Source organism: Neophocaena asiaeorientalis, unplaced genomic scaffold, assembly GCF_003031525.2.
Source record: "Neophocaena asiaeorientalis asiaeorientalis breed wild unplaced genomic scaffold, Neophocaena_asiaeorientalis_V1.1 scaffold123, whole genome shotgun sequence".
NCBI lineage: Eukaryota > Metazoa > Chordata > Mammalia > Artiodactyla > Phocoenidae > Neophocaena > Neophocaena asiaeorientalis.
This window is the reverse complement of record NW_020173666.1, coordinates 5,477,985-5,497,457: the sequence shown is the minus strand read 5'-3', so window position 1 is coordinate 5,497,457 and position 19,473 is coordinate 5,477,985. Positions and strand designations below refer to the sequence as shown.

The following is a 19,473-nucleotide window of genomic DNA, read 5'->3' as shown; positions in this document are numbered from 1 at the left end:
GCATAAGTAAAATATGTAATAGTTAATGATGGAAGTAAAAGTTAATAAATGAAATAAAGGTTAATGGTATAAAATTTTAGGTAAGATTTTTGTTTATAATTACTTGTAAAAAACACTGTGGCATCCCAACCATAGAAAACAGAGCCTCAAGAAGACTGAGTGTCTTGCCGTGGTCCCAAGCCTCACAGGTAAGGAGAGAAGTCAGGATGGGAATTGCTGACTGCAAAGTCTACACTCTCCAACAAAAGCCTCCCTCATTGTTCTCCTCACTAGAATCTTCAAGCTTATGCTTAATGGATGAAATAAGACCCTGTCATCATTTAAAGTTAGAACTGGTGATTTCTAGCAACTGAGAGAGTGAGGAGGACATAAAAAAATAAAGTGTTACCAGCTGGGTGACTTGAGGATCAAATTGTAAACCGCATACTATGATTTATTCGTCTATAATATGGAGATAGCACATTACAGGGCTATTATTCCTTATTAAAAGCACCTAGGCAGGACTTGCCTGGTGGCACAGTGGTTTAGAATCCGCCTGCCAATGCAGGGGACACGGGTTCGAGCCCTGGTCTGCGAAGATCCCACGTGAGTCTGCGTGCCACAACTACTGAAGCCCGCGTGCCTAGAGCCCGTGCTCCACAACAAGAGAAGCCACCGCAATGCGAAGCCCGCATGCCGCAACGAAGAGTAGCCCCCGCTCACTGCAACACGAGAAAACCCGCGTGCAGCAACGAAGACCCACCGCAGCCAACAATAAAATTAATTAAAAAAGAAAAAGAATCCGCCTGCCAATGCAGGGGACACGGGTTCGAGCCCTGGTCCGGGAAGATCCCACATGCCGTGGAGCAGCAGCCCTGTGCCACAACTACTGCCTGCACGCCTAGAGCCTATGCTCTGCAACGAGAAGCCACCACAATAAGAAGCCCGCAACAAAGAGTAGCCCCCGCTGACCGCAACTAGAGAAAGCCTGCGTGCAGCAACGAAGACCCAACACAGCCAAAAATAAATATTAAAAAAAAAAAAACAGGCAGAATGAAACATCACTCCTTCACTGCCTTCATCTTTCCTCCACACATACTTCTATTTAGTCAAAATCTAAGGTGGTTGGTCTTAAAAACCAGTCATTTCTTTTTTGAGTAATGTGTTTTAAATGATGGGTTGCAATCAAAAGAAGAATTTTAATAAGTATTGTATGTCCTAGATCACACTGTAAAATATACGTCAATTTGGGTGATGGTTAAACACTATTGTGGGGTAAATAAGACTATATTTAGAACCACAAGAGCAAAGGCACGTTGTAATTCCATGACATTGATGGACTCATCAACTGATGTGAGCCTTGGTTTCAGCCAGTGTTATGTGAAAGCAGCTACTATATATAAGTAACTCGCACGTGAGCAAAGTTTTTATTCCAAAAAGATTGTACTTTTTTCTTCAAAAAAATTTATTTTTAGAGTGAGAACATGTCACTATTTTAAAATCCTGGTTCATTCAAGGTAAGTAGTCTTGGTACAGGATACAATTAAATCATGATATACTTCAGTGATTTTATACTGAGTCACATACTTAATATTAAGGCACATTGTACTCAATAAAAAAATAAGTGTTAAGTTCTTGAGCTTTTAAATTAGAATTTCATAAAGTGCTTTTCATAAAGTCTTATATATTATAGCAATTAAGTGTATATAATTTCATTAACAAAGGCACCTTGAGAAGTATTGGCACATGGCATTTTGTCTTGCCTTTTTTTTTTTTTTTGGTAGTTTCAAAGTTTCTTCACATCTTCTCTTCCATTTCCTTTAAATTTTCTTTAATAACTCACCATCTGAACAGCCAGCCCCATTAATAAGGTGAACTTTAACTATCACTTTAAAGGTCAAGTTTTAGGCAGTTTTAGGAGTTTAGCAATTTCTTTACTGTACAAACTGATTCCTAACGATTTAAGGAAAATTATATTCGAGTGGCAAATTTGAACCAATAGACTAATTCTGAGTCCATGATTTGAGATGGTGTATTAAACACATGTTTTATCTTCAGGGTTTTCTGCTGTTTTCTCAGTACCATCTGGATATAAGTTGACAGCTGTCACAGGCATAACATTCACTTTATCCAACTGAAGAATTCCTCTGAAATATAAAATTAAAGTAAGATAGGGTTACTTCGAGGTTATAATTAAATATATACCTCATGTTAGGTAATTTTGCTTCATTTAGTTTATGATGGTTATATAAATCCTAAGTCCAAAGTTCACTTTAAACAAACTGATTGAGGGAACAGAAAGGAATAAGAGGAAGTTCTTTACCTGGTACTGTAGGAGATGACAGGGTAAGTTACAGATCTCCAAGGCAAACAGTCCTAGATTTGCACAAGTTGGGCAAAAAGACTAGGCCCAAGCATCTTTCTAACCAGTACTCCGGTGGAACGCAACCTTAGATCTTTAGACAGCATTTCTCCTTCTGTTACTAAAGTACCTGACCAGGGAGATCTTTGGATTGGATCCAAAACCCTGTATTGCAAGCTCAGTATTACCCTAGTTAGAATGTAAACAGAAGTTGTTTATAGACCTGAACAAGCTGATGCTGAAGTTCACAAGGGAGAAACTGCAAGAATAGCTGTAACATTTTTTTTAAAAAGAACAATGCAGAGAAGAGACAGTTGCCCTAACCAGCTAGCAGAGAATTTATTAAAACACTTTATTAAATTAAAACCATGCTACTGAAAAAAAAAAAAAAACTATGCTACTGGCACAGGAATAGACTAGATCACTGGAAGAAGAGAGTCCAGAAACATGGGAATTTAGTTCATAATAAGGTAATATTCCAAGTCAATGGGCAACAGAACGATGGCCTCTCTGGGAAGCAAAATCAACTAGCTCAAACAATACACAAAAGGGATGGTAAAAACTAAGTTTTAAGAAAACAATGTAATTTTAAGATGGGAAAGGTCTATTTGAGAAAAAATTAAATCCTAGAAGCCATAAAGGGAAAACATGAATTGCCCTGACCCCAAATTTAAAATTTCTGTATGACACGGAATACCATAAATAAAAGCAAAAGACAAATCACAGTCTGGGATTTAAAAATATAGATAGGGGCTTCCCTGGTGGCGCAGTGGTTGAGAGTCCGCCTGCCGATGCAGGGGACACAGGTTCGTGCCCCGGTCTGGGAGGATCCCACATGCCGCGGAGCGGCTGGGCCCGTGAGCCATGGTCGCTGGGTCTGCGCGTCAAGCCTGTGCTCCGCAACGGGCGAGGCCACGACAGTGAGAGGCCCACATACCACAAAAAAAAAAAAGAAAAAAAAAGAAAATTCAAGACTTTATGTGTAATACTAGCTTGAGGGTAGTTCACGATTTTAACATTACATTGTACTACACATTCTTTTTTCAATGAGGTCTCATCTTTGCAAAGCTGGATTTTGGGCAGTTATTGTGATAAAAAGCAAATACAGTACAAAAAACTAATGTTGAATGGGAAATGAGGGTGGCAGTGCCCAATCTGATTCTAAGATATGAGTATTGTGTAGTGCCCTGTAGGTACACAATCCCATTAGTAAGTTAAGAAATAAAAAATATTTTTTCTTTCAATTTTATTTCTGGCCTAGGTAAGGGCACCAAGAAAAAATTCCTGGCACACTTGAGTGCTATGAACCAAGAAAGTCTGGGAACCTCTGTTATAAGTGAGTAATACAATTTGTGGGACAGTTAAGAGTCTAGATTGATAAGCAATTATAAGTATCTAGTATACAATTACATCAATACACAGAATTTGGATAAAAGATGCATACCCAAACAGTTAACAATTACGACCTCTAGATACAAGAATTAAAGAACAGGGAAGTGAAAAGGTACTTTTAACTTTCTGTATTGATAAAATTTCTACTACCAGAAAGAATCCTCAGTACAATTGCCAATGATAGAGTATATTGAAAATTAGGTTTTTAATTTTACATTGCATTTTTTCACACAGAGGAGCCCATGATAAATAAAACATTTGGTAAAAGAACCATTTAAAAATTTACAACACTGTTTTCTATGTAGATTTGCATAATAAAGATCAAAAAAAAAGTCCTGAGCTTCCTGGCAGTCAAAGGAAAAAGGAAGAAACTATTAAGTTATAGAATTTTCATTATCAGAAAGAAATGGGAAATGGGAATTCTCCAGGGGAAACACAAACTAAAAGGTGGGAGGGGCACTAATATTTCTTTACTCTCATTTGCTCTGTTTGTATTATGACTTTGACCTCTAACAATCCTTTAAGGGAGGCATTAGTTCAGTGTTACACATGAAGAAATGGAAATTTTGAAGACCTCTTGACAAGCAAGTGGAAAAAAAGCAAATGTTTAAATTGGGTCTTTTTTTAAAAAAAAATAAATCGTATGGTCTTCTCCACATAGTCCAATGTAATTTAGCTAAGCCAAAAATTGTGGTCATCAGGCTTCCCTGGTGGCGCAGTGGTTAAGGATCCACCTGCCAATGCAGGGGACATGGGTTCGATCCCTGGTCCGGGAAGATCCCACGTGCCGCGGAACAAATAAGCCCGTGCACCACAACTACTGAGCCTGTGCTCTAGAGCCTGCGAGCCACAACTACTGAGCCCGTGTGCCACAACTACTGAAGACCGCGTGCCTAGAGCCCGTGCTCCGCAACAAGAGAAGCCACTGCAATGAGAAGGCTGCGCACCGCAATAAGGAGTGGCCCCCGCTCACTGCAACCAGAGAACAGCTCGTGCGCAGCAAGGAAGACCCAGTGCAGCCAAAAATAAAATAAATAAAATTTTTTTAAAAAACCTGTCATCTCTATTGAGATTTACTTCTAGTAAGACGACTAAAATGACTATTTAACTTGTAAAAATGCCAACAATAAATTCATTTTTTAATTTATAAAATAATTTCTTACAGTTAAAAAAAAAATCAAGCTGTACAGAAGGGGAAAAAGGGAAAGTCTCTCCACTCCTGCTCTCATTCTCACTTATTAGACATAACATCTCCCTTGTCATTCTGGAAATCTTCTGTGCATTTATATAGATATACACATACTTTTCTTTTACCCAAATTGGATGATACCATTAGGCAACTTTTTTCCCCATCTAATACATCTTGGACTTCTTCCTTTTACTTATTTATTTATTTACTTTTTGCGGTACACGGGCCTCTCACTGCTGTGGCCTCTCCCATTGCGGAGCACAGGCTCCGGACGCGCAGGCTCAACGGCCATGGCTCACGGGCCCAGCCGCTCCGCGGCATATGGGATCCTCCCGGACCGGGGCACAAACCCGCGTCCCCTACATCGGCAGGCGGACTCCCAACCACTGTGCCACCAGGGAAGCCTGGACTTCTTCCTTTTATAAGCCGCACAGAATCCCACTGCATGTGTGAACCATTAGCTATCAACCTCCACCTATAAACAGTTCAGAGGTTTCCTCTTTGCTTTTGTTTTTTGTTACAAGCAGTGCTGCCGTGAATATCCTGTTAGTCTTCAAAAATTTGCTTCATTTTAAATTGATACTTAGGGGTTGAAAATAGTGAAGCCCTCTTGTTTCATTTCTTTCTTATTATACACATTGCCATTTTCCATTATAGAGATTTGTTTCCTTTCTCTCTCTCATAAACTAAGTTCTTACACAGCAGAGTTTATTCTATCCACATATGAATTCCCAAGACAAGTATCTTGACCATAATAGGTATCTAATGTCTTTTAATTTTGCTAAAGTTGAAAGATGGGCTAGAACAAAAAACGATGTTATTTTCCCTCCCACTTCTCTTATCCTTCCTAATGTTTATATTTTCCACTCTGAAACAGAGTAAATACAACTACTTTTTAATCATTAAAAATACTAAAATTGATCCAAAATAAGAAATACTTACTTGTATTCACAAACTGGGAAAAGGACCTTTAAGATGGTTATTACTATAACTGCTCCTATAATTCCAACCACCACGACATTCAAAAACATAAAGAATACTGGGAAAACACTACACCAGAACCTGCACAGATCTTTTCTGAACTTTTCCATCCACTGACACATCACCTTTAAAAAAAAAAAGGGTTTTGATTAGATATGCAAGTTTCATTTGAGCTCTAAGAAACTTTAAAAATTATGTTCTAGTTTTGGGTGATGATAACATTATATACCTTGACTGTGGTGGTGGTTACATGGGTGTCTACACTTGTCAAAACTTATCTAACTGTACATTTTAAGTGGGTGCCTTTTATTTTTAAATGTACCTCAGTTATTTACAATTTAAAAAATTATGCACAACAGGCACAGAAATGTTGCTATACTTTACAATTATTTACACTGCTGTCTAACTGTAAACCAAGTGAAAATAATTGCTAATTGACAAGAAGAAGGCTAGTCCACTTACATAAAATGGACCCGTCAACTATGTGTTTCCAATATTTGGAGGACAAGAGACGGAGAGACAGAGAAACACAGCAGTCGCTTTTGAAACAGACGGGGCATTCACTGTGCACAAAAGCTATCTCTGTACTTAAACAGTGACAGAAGAAACTCAGGTGTGCTTTGATGGCATGGGCTTTGGAGAGTCTGCTCTGGGCTTCCCGGCTCTGAAGGAGGTGGGGCAGACAGTGAGGGCGCTAGAGTTCACGCAGCACAAAGTGACCCCAGTAAGCAGTCCTAACCTTCAGTGAGAACCTCTTCAAAGAATCATCTCTGGAATCCATTTTGACTAACCACAGATCCTGCTCATTTAAATGTAAATTATTCGGAGTGAGGGGCCTAGCTAACACAGAGATTCCAGGATACTCTCTCTGAACCCAGAATATCTTCCCAGCCAGGAGTATAATGTCACTAAGAATATACAAGTCCCTGACGGTGCCAGCGCGTATTTACATTTGCGCCCATCTTATTTCAGTCCTCACAACAACCTGATGAGAAAGGCATCACTTTACGGACCTTTGCTGTACAGATAAAGGAAAAGGTTAGAGAGGCTAGGAACTTGTCCAAGATGATACAACTAGTGAGGGGCAGAAGCAGGATTCAAACCTCGGCAGTCTGATTCCAGAAAGTACACTCTTAACCAAGTGTGCTCAGTCACTGCACACGGTCCCGAGGGGACCATGCACGTGTGTTTGTGTTAGAAGTCACAGAATACTAACAGACAAATGGGGACATGAGAAAGCCTCTGAAACGGAAGATCCCAAACAAAATGAAGTCTAATGCCTTAATCATCATTATCTGACTACATTACTAAGTGAAACTTGAAAAGGAAGACAGGAATACCTAAAAGTACCACAGTAAAACAGTGATGAGTTCATTATTAACAATATCCCATGGATCCAATCCTCATGGTTTCTACCTCATTTTAAATGCTGATATTTATTTTCTTTACCATAACCATAAATGCTTGTAGTACGTATAAAGAGAACCCCAAACGCCTGATTTACCTTATACGAAGACGGAGGCTCTGCTCTGAGAGGAGTTTCAGGTAATTTGCCAGGTAAAGCGTCTTCATTTACAGTGGTTTCCACATTCCTGATAAGATACTGGCTGGTGGTCTGCAATGAACTAACACTTTCTCCTGAGGAGGAAGAGCCAGGTTACCAAAATGCTAGGCATATGCTGGTGTCCCTCCCACCAGTCCTAAGACTACTACACCAGTAACATTTCAGATAGCAAGAACATACATTTTTCCATGGGAGAAAAACAAACATTTGTTTGTTTAGCTTTAAATGCCAGAAAGGAACCCCAAGTTTAGACAGTTAAAAGGGAGCTACAGCAGTTATGATTCTGTCACATAGAAAGTCAAATTTTTTCAAGTTCTGTGTTTCAGTGGGAAAAATGGATACTTCCTCCTCTAAATGAACTTAAATGAACGACATTCTTATTATGTATTTTGTGATGATTACCCAGAGTTAGAGTAGATAGATGATTACAGCAAAATGTCACTCTGTAATCAGCATTGATCACATTCTGCAAAGTCCTCAAATGGATATATAAAGCAATACATGTTACAAAGCATTTTTAAGAGAAGCTTACTTTGAAACATATTAATTATGATTAAAAAGTTACCAACTAAAGAAATAATTTCCTTAACACTTTAAATAATGGTATTTTAAAGTACCTTTTTTGGAGAGGTTGGGAAGGGTAAATAAAATGTCACTGTCTCGGGAAATCGAGTACAGCATGCTTTCTTCCAAAGGCAGGGTGTAGTTTGAATGTCTGAGTATTCCCTGATTCTTAACTAAAATATCTATTTCAGTAACGTCCTTCTGTTGAGCCTATGAGAAAATATAAGCAACTCTTTACTTTAAATAATGGCACAAGCTGGTAAGAAACTAAGACTGAATTTTCCTCCCTGATTTCTGAAACTAAAAACCTTGTCCTAGTCACACACAATTCCTTTTCTTTCCCCCCCACTTTAAGGCATTTAATTTGCAACTTTAATCACACTCCTGTGTGCTATTAGAGGCTCGCTCTCAGTTCCATTTCATTGACTTAGAGAGACTTAACCAGAGGAAATGGCAGCAGAGCTACGAACCAAATTCAATCTCTTCACTTACTTGCTCTGTTTAATGATGTTTACAATATTTTAAAGTGATATAAACATGTATGAATAAACATGTATGAATATGATCTTTTTTAAAATTAAGACTTCAAATGCTAAACAAGTAAAAAATTCTGAGTGACTGGATACACGCAACACTAACGTAACTTTTTTCCTTATTAAGTCAGAAATAAATAGTAAAATAACTGAACACATGCATAACACCGAGCACAAATCTTTATAATTTAATTCTCAATCAGTAAGCATACTATCTTACTTGTTTTCCATCAATCTCGACTACCTCTTCTTGAACGACAATTAGTTGCAAACTGGAACCAGATGTCATAGGCCACTCATGAACTAAAATCCTTACACTGACAATTCCAGAATATCCTTTTTCCTCCAAATTTTCCAGATTTTCATTCTTCACTATAAAAAAAAAGTCGTGACAGCTTTGAACAAAAATTGCCACCAAATCAGTTACGGCATTTGATTATTTTGATGACATTTACATGGAACGAGACAGTTGTACCAATATCTTTGCCTTTCTTCATCTCTGACCTCATATTGATGCTTCAGATCTATGAAAACAAAGACAACTTGACAAATCCTTACACTCATTTGAAAAGGGAAAATGCCTGATGGCCTTTAGGTTTTGTACCGAGCTCCACACTAGCCACATCCTCCCTATTCTTTTATATACATTGTCAGTGAGGAACCGACAAGGCGTTAGCTATTTACAAAGCAGGCCAGAAGACACAGACAATCCCATGTTTTAGCAAAGTGAGCACGTTCATCCATCCATTCATTCGTTCACAAAATCCAGTGATAGAAGGGGCCCAAGCAGTAAGGACACTTGAGACTTTTTCTCAATCCTGTCTCCAGTAAGCGACTTGTTACTGTTGGAGAGGTCAGGAATGGGGAAGAGGGTGGGAGAGCCCTTAATGACTCTCCACTAATGGACGATGGGGTAGGATCAGCTACCGGCCCTGCTCCTCTCTAGCTGAGAAACCCCGCCCCACCCTGGCAGTGACGGGGTGTAGCAGTTGCAGCTGGCTTATAAAGCCAAGAAAGTGAAAGAGATAGAAAAAGATAAATCAATAGAAACCAACGAAACTGCCGCAAAAGAAGCATTTTGCTTCTGTTCCTCAAATGTTATTGTCTGAGAATTACTTGCCAGAAAGGAACGCAGATGGATATTCTGCATGCATATCCAGCTGTTTAAAGTGATGCTGTGCCTTTGCAGAGCTGTTCCCTTGATCTAGAACACTCCCCGTGGGCTTCCCTGGTGGCGCAGTGGTTAAGAATCCGCCTGCCAATGCAGGGGACATGGGTTCGAGCCCTGGTCCGGGAAGATCCAACATGCTACGGAGCAAGTAAGCCTGTGCACCACAACTACTGAGCCTGCATTCCAGAGCCCACGAGCCACAACTCCTGAAGCCCAGGCACCTAGAGCCCGTGCTCTGCAACAAGAGAAACCACCGCAGTGTGAAGCCCGCGCACCGCAACGAAGAGGAGCCCCCGCTCGCCGCAACTAGAGAGAAGCCCGCGCGCAGCAACTAAGACCCAACACAGCCAAACATAAATAAATAAATTAATTAAATAAAGTTTTAAAAAATGTTATAGAATGCTCTCCATTATTCACCCTCCTCCCATACATTTTTAATAAACTCCTACTTGGGTAGTTCTAGATACTGTATCCCTACCATGCTGAGTTCATGCCTTCTTTTTTAAGCACTTTCTCGTAGTGTAGCTCTTAGTTTAGAAACCTGTCTCCTCAACTAGGCTGAGTTCTTTGAGAGAATGCATCAAGTTTATTGTTCTATAGCCTTTGTGAATCAGTGATTCCACCCAGGATTATAAATACATAATTTAAAGTAAATATCCTATCATAAATTGTCAATAATGTTCAGACACCTGGTTGAGTGGTTCTAAATCCTAACTATGCATCAGAATCACCTGGGAACAGTATAGATGCCAGAGCCTCACTCTAATCTTAATAAATCAAAACCTCTGGGGGGTATAGACTAACATTTGTAATTTTTTAAACAGGTACAGATATTTTTATTGAGAAACAAGTGGCCTAACCCTTGGTCTCAATCTTCCTTGACTTCTCTGTTTCTGTTAATAAACCCACCCTTCTCCAACCTACCAAGGACAGGAATTACTAGGTTACCTTTGACTTCTTCACCCTCGTCCTCTGTATCCAGTCAGTTGCTTCCTTTGGACCACTCCAAAGTATCTCTTATATTTGTCCTTTCCATCTCCACCTACCTCCCCACCCAATGTCTAGTTCATTAGCTACTTACTATTACGATACTTACCTATTCTCCCCTTCCGTAACCACTCCCCCCTTCAAACCATTCACACCACAGCACCAGATTAATCTTACCATGACATGGTTTTGATTATAGTCTCCTTGTGCAAACGCCTTCAGCAGCGCCCCCGTGACCTCTTTGGTGGTTCTCTGCCTGGTCCTCCTCCTTCAGGCTCGTTACAGTGTGCCCTCTCTCTAGTCTGCCTAACTTCCCTCACATCATCTGAGGCTCCTAACTGGAAAACTTCCCTTCTCTCGTGGTCCATGTCAGTGTTTTCACTGTTTACCCATCAGCCTCCCTCATGGAACAGTGGGCTCCTCGTCAGCCTAGTTGTATGCCCAAAGGCCAGTGTACTAGGACACAGATTCGATGCATGAGAAAATGCAGTCATATAAATACATCAAAGCAGGGACCCTTCAGACTCCAAAGCTGGTACTGCTGCCGTAGAATAAAACTAATAAGAACAAAAGCCCTCCATATTCTGACTTTCCCTACTGAGGTAGACAGCTTTCCCAAATGGCTCTCAATGACCTTGCCTCCTGACATTCATGCTCCTGTGTAACTACCCCCTGCCGAGTGTGGGCTGGACCGAGTAACTTGTTTCTAACAAAGAGAATACAGCAAAAGTGCTGGAACGCCACCTGTGTGATTAGATCATAAAAGACTGTGACTTGTGTCTTGCCGGTACTCTCTCCCTGACACTGTCTCTCGTACTCTCACTGATAAAGCCAGCGGCCATGTTGTGAGATACTCTACAGAGAGACCATGTGGCATGGAAATGAGGGAGGCCTCCAGCTAACATCTTGTGAGGAACGGAGGCCTCAGTCCAACAGTTCACAAGCAACTACATCCTGTCAACAACCATGTGAGTGCGCTAGGAAGCGGGCCTCGCCAGTCATGCCAGAGCCGGAGAGCCCAGCTAGGCCAAGCTCAGATTCTTGCCCTGCAAGAACTAGGAGATAACACTGACAAAGACTACTAACTTGGGGGTGAAACTGTTACACAGCAGTATAACTAATGTATCTACAAAGAAGACATTTTTTTTAAAGAATTAAGCATAGAAGACTTTTTGTTGTAGTTGCATTTAATGTTTTAAAGATTCTTGTAACTGATAAGATAGGCTTTTACTTCCACTTCCAAGGAAATAAACTCTGTGCAACTGGGATGACTAGAAAGATGACTATAACAAATAAAGCAGCCAGACTGCACTCCATGTCAAATTCCTAATAAATACAGCACCAGTGGAATATTCTTCAAGCCAGTAATGGCACTTCTCTTCCTAGCTATGATGGATTAGCTTGTAGCACACCAACTCTCTCACTGAGAACCACTAGAAAACATGTAAGAATATAAACACAGACACTCAAATCTGCACTAAAAAAATACTAAGGGGAATTCTTTAGGCAGAGGGAAAATAACCCCAGAAGGGAACACTGATATTCAGGAAGGAATGAAGAGCAATGGAAAGGGTAACTGTGAGGGTGAACATAAATGAATACTGGACTACAGAAAACCATTAAGTATAATTATGTTGCTTAGTGTTTAAGAACCCAAAGAGTTAAAATGCATGACAATAGCAACACAAAAGCAAAAAGGGGGTAATTCCCTGGAGGTCCAGTGGTTAGGATTCAGTGCTTTCACTGCTGTGGCCTGGGTTCAATCCCTGGTCGGGGAACTAAAATCCTGCAAGCCACATGGCGCAGCCAAAAAAATAAAAATAAAAATTTAAAAAGCATAAAGGGAATCAATGGACTTTACATGTTCTAAGGGTCCTACATTGGTTGGGAAATGATAAAAGTACTAGTTTACTGATCTCAAGGGTAACCATTAAAAGAATAGTAAAATAATATAAAATCCAACAAGATAGAGGGGAATGATGAAACAAAAAGTAAATAACCCAGAAGAGGGCAAAAAAGGAGAAGAAAAAGAAACAGAACAGGTGAGACACAAATAGGAAACAAATAATTAAGAGAGAAGATCTAAATCCAAATACATCAGTTATTACATTAATGTAAATAAATTAAAATTCCAACTAAAGACAGACTGACAGCCTGGATTAAAAAAAAAAAGAAAGAAAGAAACCACAAGTATATGCTGCTTGTAAGACATTCACCTCAATTATAAGGACCCAGGAAGACTCCAAGAAGATGTAAAGATACCACAAAGCAATCCACGTCCCTCCCCCATGCCTGGCCAAAAAGCAGTGATTAGTAAAATAATACAGATAAAGCTGATTTTAAGGCAAGAACATCACTAGAGATAAATAAGGACATATTATAATGATAAATGAGTGGATTCACCAGGAAGACATAACAGCTCTAAATATGTATGGATTTAGTAATATTGTGTCACAATATATAAAACAAACATTGACAAAACTGAAAGAACAGACAAATATACATAGTGGAGATTTAACATACCATTCTCAGTAATTGATAGGGCAAGGAAAGAAATAAACAAAAAAATCAGTAATTCCATAAAGGATTGAACACGATTAACAAATTTGACCTGACATATATAGAACATCAATATCCAACTAATTACATAATTAACTTTTTTTCAAGTACACACAGAAAGCAACATTTACTAAAACTGACCATCTGCTAAGCCATACAGCAAGTCTCTAACTTCAAAGGGTTAAAATTATACAGCTTATATCTCTGATGATAGAGGTGGAATCAGTAAAAAAAAAAAAAAAAACCCAAAATGTTTGAAAATTAAGCAATATACTTCAAAATGACCCATAGGATAAGGAAATATCACAGTAAATAATTAGAAAACACCATGAATGGAATGATAATAAAGATATATAATGAATTAAGTATAGGATACAACTGCTCAGAGAAACATTTACTGCCTCAAATGCATATATTAAAACAGGTAATAGGAATACTATACAAATTTTTCATATCCTTTATTTCATTCAAATAATGGCACATTCCAATGTAACATATTTGCTTGTCTTTAAACAACTCAAGATTTTAAAAGGTTAAAAAGGAAAACATTGGCCTTCCCTGATGGCGCAGTGGTTGAGAATCTGCCTGCCAATGCAGGGGACACGGGTTCAAGCCCTGGTCTGGGAAGATCCCACATGCCGCGGAGCAACTAGGCCCGTGAGCCACAACTCCTGAGCCTGCGCATCTGGAGCCTGTGCTCCGCAACAAGAGAGGCCGCGATAGTGAGAGGCACGCGCACCGCGATGAAGAGTGGCCCCCACTTGCCACAACTAGAGAAAGCCCTCGCACAGAAACGAAGACCCAACACAGCCAAAAGTAAATAAAATTAAAAAGTGACTGTACCATTTCAAAAAAAAAGGAATCTTTTTTAAAAAAAAAAAAAAAGGAAAACATTATATGGACATAAAGGTGGAAGAATCAGAAACACAATTCACTTTTCTCTTTATTTTTTACAACTGTGATAAGCACTCCTCTGAAGATTTTGTCTCTTGTTTGTAAATCTCCATTTACTACCTCCAGGCACATTCTTACATTGTTATCAACCTACCAGACATGAAGTTCCAAGCAATGCCAATCTCATGACAGAGAAAATGTGAATATGCCAGAAATATAAAGTAGGAAAAGAGTACACACAAGTGTTATTGTGTACTCTAGTAATGATGTGTAGTATTAATTTGAAATGGAAATATTTAACATCAAAGAATTGTGTTTCACTAATTTAGTATTATTAAAAACAGAACAATTACGGAAGTAATTTAGCAGTACTTACCTATCAAAGTCTGACAGCTTATTCGGGTTACACCACTATTTACAGGGAAGTCATTTACATATACCTGTCCACTCTCATAGGTTATGTTAAGAACAACCTTAAAATAAAGCAGCATATACATTAATTCCAATGGTTTACAAATGATGACAAACTCTTCATGTCAAAAATACATTATCTAACTAAATTGGATATATAGATTAAAAAATAAAATAGGCTGCGTGATACTTAGCTAAGTGATATAATAAAAACATAACCAAAAGAGACAAACCTGTTCTTTAGATACCTCCCCATCATCTTTCAGGGTAGTTACATTAATTCTGATGCCGTCCTGCAAAACAAATATACAAATTGGGCAGGTCTGCGTTTCGCAAACTGAGAATAACTCAGCTCTGTTTCTTCTCCCCTCAGTTATACTTACTGTATGATTGGGCAGGTCTGCGTTTCGCAAACTGAGAATAACTCAGCTCTTTTTCTTCTCCCCTCAGTTATACTTATTGTATGATCACTTACGGCAACATTAAAAGACCACTTTTTAAAACTCATCAATTTCATCCTTACAGCCTTTTAAATACCCTTCACAATTCCAATTTTTTATAAACCATATACTTTTCCACTTAATTATGAAATATATCACATATCTGAGCATATAAAATGCAAAAATATAGTGTTTAAAAGAAAAGATTAACACTCACATACTTACTACCTAGGTTAAAAACTAGAATGTCATCCACACCTTAGAAGTCCCCTGCATGACCTTTTCTGTCACATTCCCCTCATGTCCCTCCGAAGGAATCCCTATATTGTCTTCTATGTTAACATTTCTTGCTTTTCTTTATAGTTTAACCATTTGTATTATCTCTCTCTAAACAACATATTGTTGTTTATGTGAGTGGAATAATATTATAATGTATTCTTCTGGAACTTCTTTCATTTAAAATTGTTATGTATGCAGCTGTAGACATTTATTTACAGCATTGTGTAATATGCCATCAAATTGTTACCGATTTACTTAACTGTTCCCTATCAGTGGACATTTGAAATGTTTCCAACTCTATTGTTTTCATATACAAAGTTTTTCTAACCCTTCTTACATGTGTCCCCTAGTGCCCATGGACAAGGTCTTTCAGTGCACAGCTTCAGTGCCTCTCAAGGTATGCTCAAAAGCACTCTGCTCAGATATTTAAGTTTACTCATGACATGCTTACTGCAGACAAGAAAGCATTATTCTAAGTAATCAGGGTCACAGGAACTATGATTTGTTATCTGTAAATCAAATTCTTTCCTAAATGTATTCACAGACAGACATTATTATCATAGAATGAAAACAAGACCCCTCTTAAATACTTTTTTTGTGAGGGTGTTCTTAATTTTGAAAAGACAAAAATTATTCTAAACATCAAACCAATATACAAGTGTATAGCATATCTGTGCGCAACTCCAATACTTTATATATTTCTAACAAATGAGAGACTAAGACTGAGTGATTTTATGAGACTGGCTTGATTCCTGGGACAATCTGAGGAACAGGATTCTAACATGTAAATTCATACCATTTATTCAGGATGACTTTGGTACACTTCCCAACTCCCATAGGAGCCCAGGAAGCTTTAGGACTAGTGATTCCTCAGATCCAGCCTGGCTTTCTCCTGGCCCATGCTTATCTAGAATTAAGTGTGGGCTAGAACAAATAAACTCATCTCTAGAACAAACTGACATTCAATAAATCATCAAGTTGGTGGCTGTATTGTTTTATGCCCAAATTCCAGCCAAGAAGTCATTCCTCTTTTCAAACTAGAGGATCTGTTTGAAAACTGTAGACTAGTGTTCTTCTAATAGCCCAGAGATGACCGTCCACTCATGGTGTTCTGAGAAACCTTTTTGTAGCTTCTGCCTTTCAAGTAGAGAACATACACTATATTGTGAGTAATTTATTGCACTTACATACATCATTTGCTCAGTAGAAATATGCGGTTTGTAAAAGACAATTAACAGACTGTCTAGCGCACTATATTTTCCAGAAAACTAACTTCAATTAAATTCCTTTTGACCCTCTTGAATGATTTCATATCAGGGGAAACTCTCAACCCTTACTGCCTCCTGACCCAAAGTTCAGAGCCAGCATATTTCTTGTTCTTCCTGAGAGCCTCTGACTTAACTGGAAGTTCAGGCTTGTCAGCCAGGGCAGTGTATGCTTAGAAAGTGAGTGGCAGAACTGAAGTTTCTCCCCACTCATTTTCAATTCTCCTCTAATTCCTTCACTCACAAGTGCCCATCTGGAACAAAATGGCTTCTTAAGGACAAAGGTAATAAATACCTGGTTTAAAATAAGTCTGAGGGAAATACATGAAATACTTACACATATAAGAAAATAAGTGTCCTCTGGATGCCTCCCTCTCTTTGGTGACCAAGTCATTTAATATTAGAAGAATGTACTGCAAATTTTTTTTTATTTCACAATCTTTGTAACAATTTTTTTCCCAATTTTTTTTAATTTCACAATCTGTGTAACCTCAACTTCTGACAACTACATATGTAAACAAAACATAAAATGCGGGACTTCCCTGGCATCGCAGTGGTTAAGAATCCTCCTGCCAATGCAGGGGACATGGGTTCGAGCCCTGGTCTGGGAAGATCCCACATGCTGCGGAGCAACTAAGCCCATGCACCACAACTACTGAGCCTGCGCTCTACAGCCTGAGAGCCACAACTACTGACCCTGCGTGCCACAGCTACTGAAGCCCGCGTGCCTAGAGCCCGTGCTCTGCAACAAGATAAGCCACTGCAGTGCAAAGCCCGTGCACTGCAACGAAGAGTAGTCCCCGCTCACCGCAACAAGAGAAAGCCCGCGCTCAGCAACGAAGACCCAGTGCAGCCAAAAATAAATAAATAAATTTATTTTTAAAAAAACAACAACAGAAAAATGCTTATAACACAATAAATATGAGTCACTGAAGAGATACAAGGAGAATTTTTCTGACTTCAACCAGTTTTCTTACAGTTAGGTCAGGCTGGATACAAAGATGAACAAATGAACAGATGTGTGTAGTAAAACATAAATGGTAGTCTAAGTTGGCATTATTCAATATGGCATCCACTAACCACATGTGGCTATTTACGTTTAAGTTAATTAAAACTAAATAACATTTTAAAAACTCAGTTCCTCAATCACACTGGCTACATTTCAAATACTCAGTAACCACAGTAGTCTAGTGGCTACTGTAATGGGGAGAGCAGACATACACCATCACTGCACAAAGGTCAACTGGACAGCTCCTATCAAATATGCATGACCACTGTAAAATTCTTTCAAATGTTCTGTACATTTGAAATTTTTCACAGTAAAACTTTGTGAAATCAAGAGGCCTCAGTTTCCCATATACACCTTTCCAAGGAATGAGATTCTCCTTCTAGTTGCACACCATTCATTTAACCTATGAAATTCTGAGTGTAGATCTGGACCTTCCAAAAGTAGAAAGAAGTCATAAGGAGAACTGAAATGATGAACTCACTAAGAGCCCCAGGGTGTGGTGTATTTTCAGCTTGCAGTCTAAATGCATTTTTTTTCATATTATAGGAACAGACTCAAATGTCTTTCGGGTTCATAAATAACTATGATGAATCTTTAAAATCTGGAAAAGGGAAAAACAATGTCTCTATTTCCAGAACTCTAGGAATTATTTCATTTTTATTTGGTCTCTTGATCTCACATCCATATTTTTGAACAGCTGCAACTGTGGTCCACATCAGATATAAGTGATTCTTAGAGCTTGGGATGCTGTGGCTTCTTGGAATGTCCCAAGAGAACTGAAACTAAGATATGCTATTATTCTACCCAGGAAGGGTAACGTCGTAACCCTCACCCCTGAATTTTGAGCATTCAAGTCTTGATATAGTAAGAAAAGGCGCAGCTATGTCGTTTCTTTTCATTCTGGGAAAATCGCATTTTAAAGTCTTAAGACGCTTCCCTACCACACATTGAATTAATGAAAGGCAAATACTGGTTAATTCCACCCGGCCTAAGCAATAAGAACCAGCCACCCTTCAGGACAAGCATGCAGTGGTCCCTACACTTTACCCGACCTCGGGATCACCTGAAGGGCTTGCTGCAACAGACTGCTGGGTCCCTACCCTAGAGCTTCTGATTAGCGCGTTTCTGCCAGGTTCCCAGGGGATGCTGGTACGGCTGGTTCCACCGCGCTCGAAGATTCACTCCTCTAACAACTCCCGCCAAAGGGACGACGTCGGGGTCAGCGTTGGCCTGCAGCCTCCCTCCCTCTCCGGCCCAGCGACCCGGCTGGCGTGCACCCGGAGCCCTGCACGCCGGGGGAAGGCAGGCATTCCTTCCCGCCGCCTGCCGGGGCAGACAGGTGGCCCGGAAACGCTCCCGCTTGCTCTCAACTGAGCAACTTCCACGTTTCCCCAGCACTTCAACACTGCCTCGCCCCATGAGCCCGGCTCTTTAGGCGCCATTACAAAAGGCTGAGATCACTAGTGATCCGCTACTTTCGACGGCACACCCCCATCAGGACTGCAACTGCCTGGACTGCCGCAACAATCGGTTTCTCTGCGCCGCGCTGAACCTCAAACTGAAGAGCCTCTTTTGCGCTCTCGCCTCCCCCATCCCCTGCTGCCTCCATTTCCTTGGCTGCTTCTCCCCATTCCCGCTTTGGGGGCCCGGCCCCCAGACCACGGCCTGCCCGCCGGAGGTGGGAGGCGTCGATGGGGACGCCGCAGTCCCACGTCCCCGGTCCCGGCTTCTCCCGAGGATCCCGGCAGAGACGCGTCCGCCGTGCCCTACCTTCGGGGCTCGGGGCAACAGCGTCGGCTCAAAGGTGCCCGTCGTCAGCCAGGCGGTGACTGGCAGCGCCGCGACGATGAGCAGCCGGAGGGCGAGCGGCGCCCGCGGAGCGCCCTCCATCTTA

The 19,473-nt window shown here is 40.0% G+C and overlaps 1 protein-coding gene across 1 annotated transcript; it reads right to left on the bottom strand.

Annotated features, from left to right (window-relative positions):
• Positions 1-1,377: 1,377 nt before the first annotated feature.
• GINM1 (glycosylated integral membrane protein 1) lies at positions 1,378-19,472 on the bottom strand. The gene is made up of 8 exons (XM_024747962.1): positions 19,350-19,472; positions 14,820-14,879; positions 14,552-14,648; positions 8,785-8,936; positions 8,085-8,241; positions 7,408-7,541; positions 5,865-6,028; positions 1,378-2,126 (listed from the first exon to the last, which is right to left on the bottom strand). Exons 1-8 carry the CDS (start codon positions 19,467-19,469, stop codon positions 2,015-2,017), a joined length of 996 nt encoding a protein of 331 aa, XP_024603730.1. The 5' UTR covers positions 19,470-19,472; the 3' UTR covers positions 1,378-2,014.
• Between the last annotated feature and the right edge of the window lies 1 nt (position 19,473).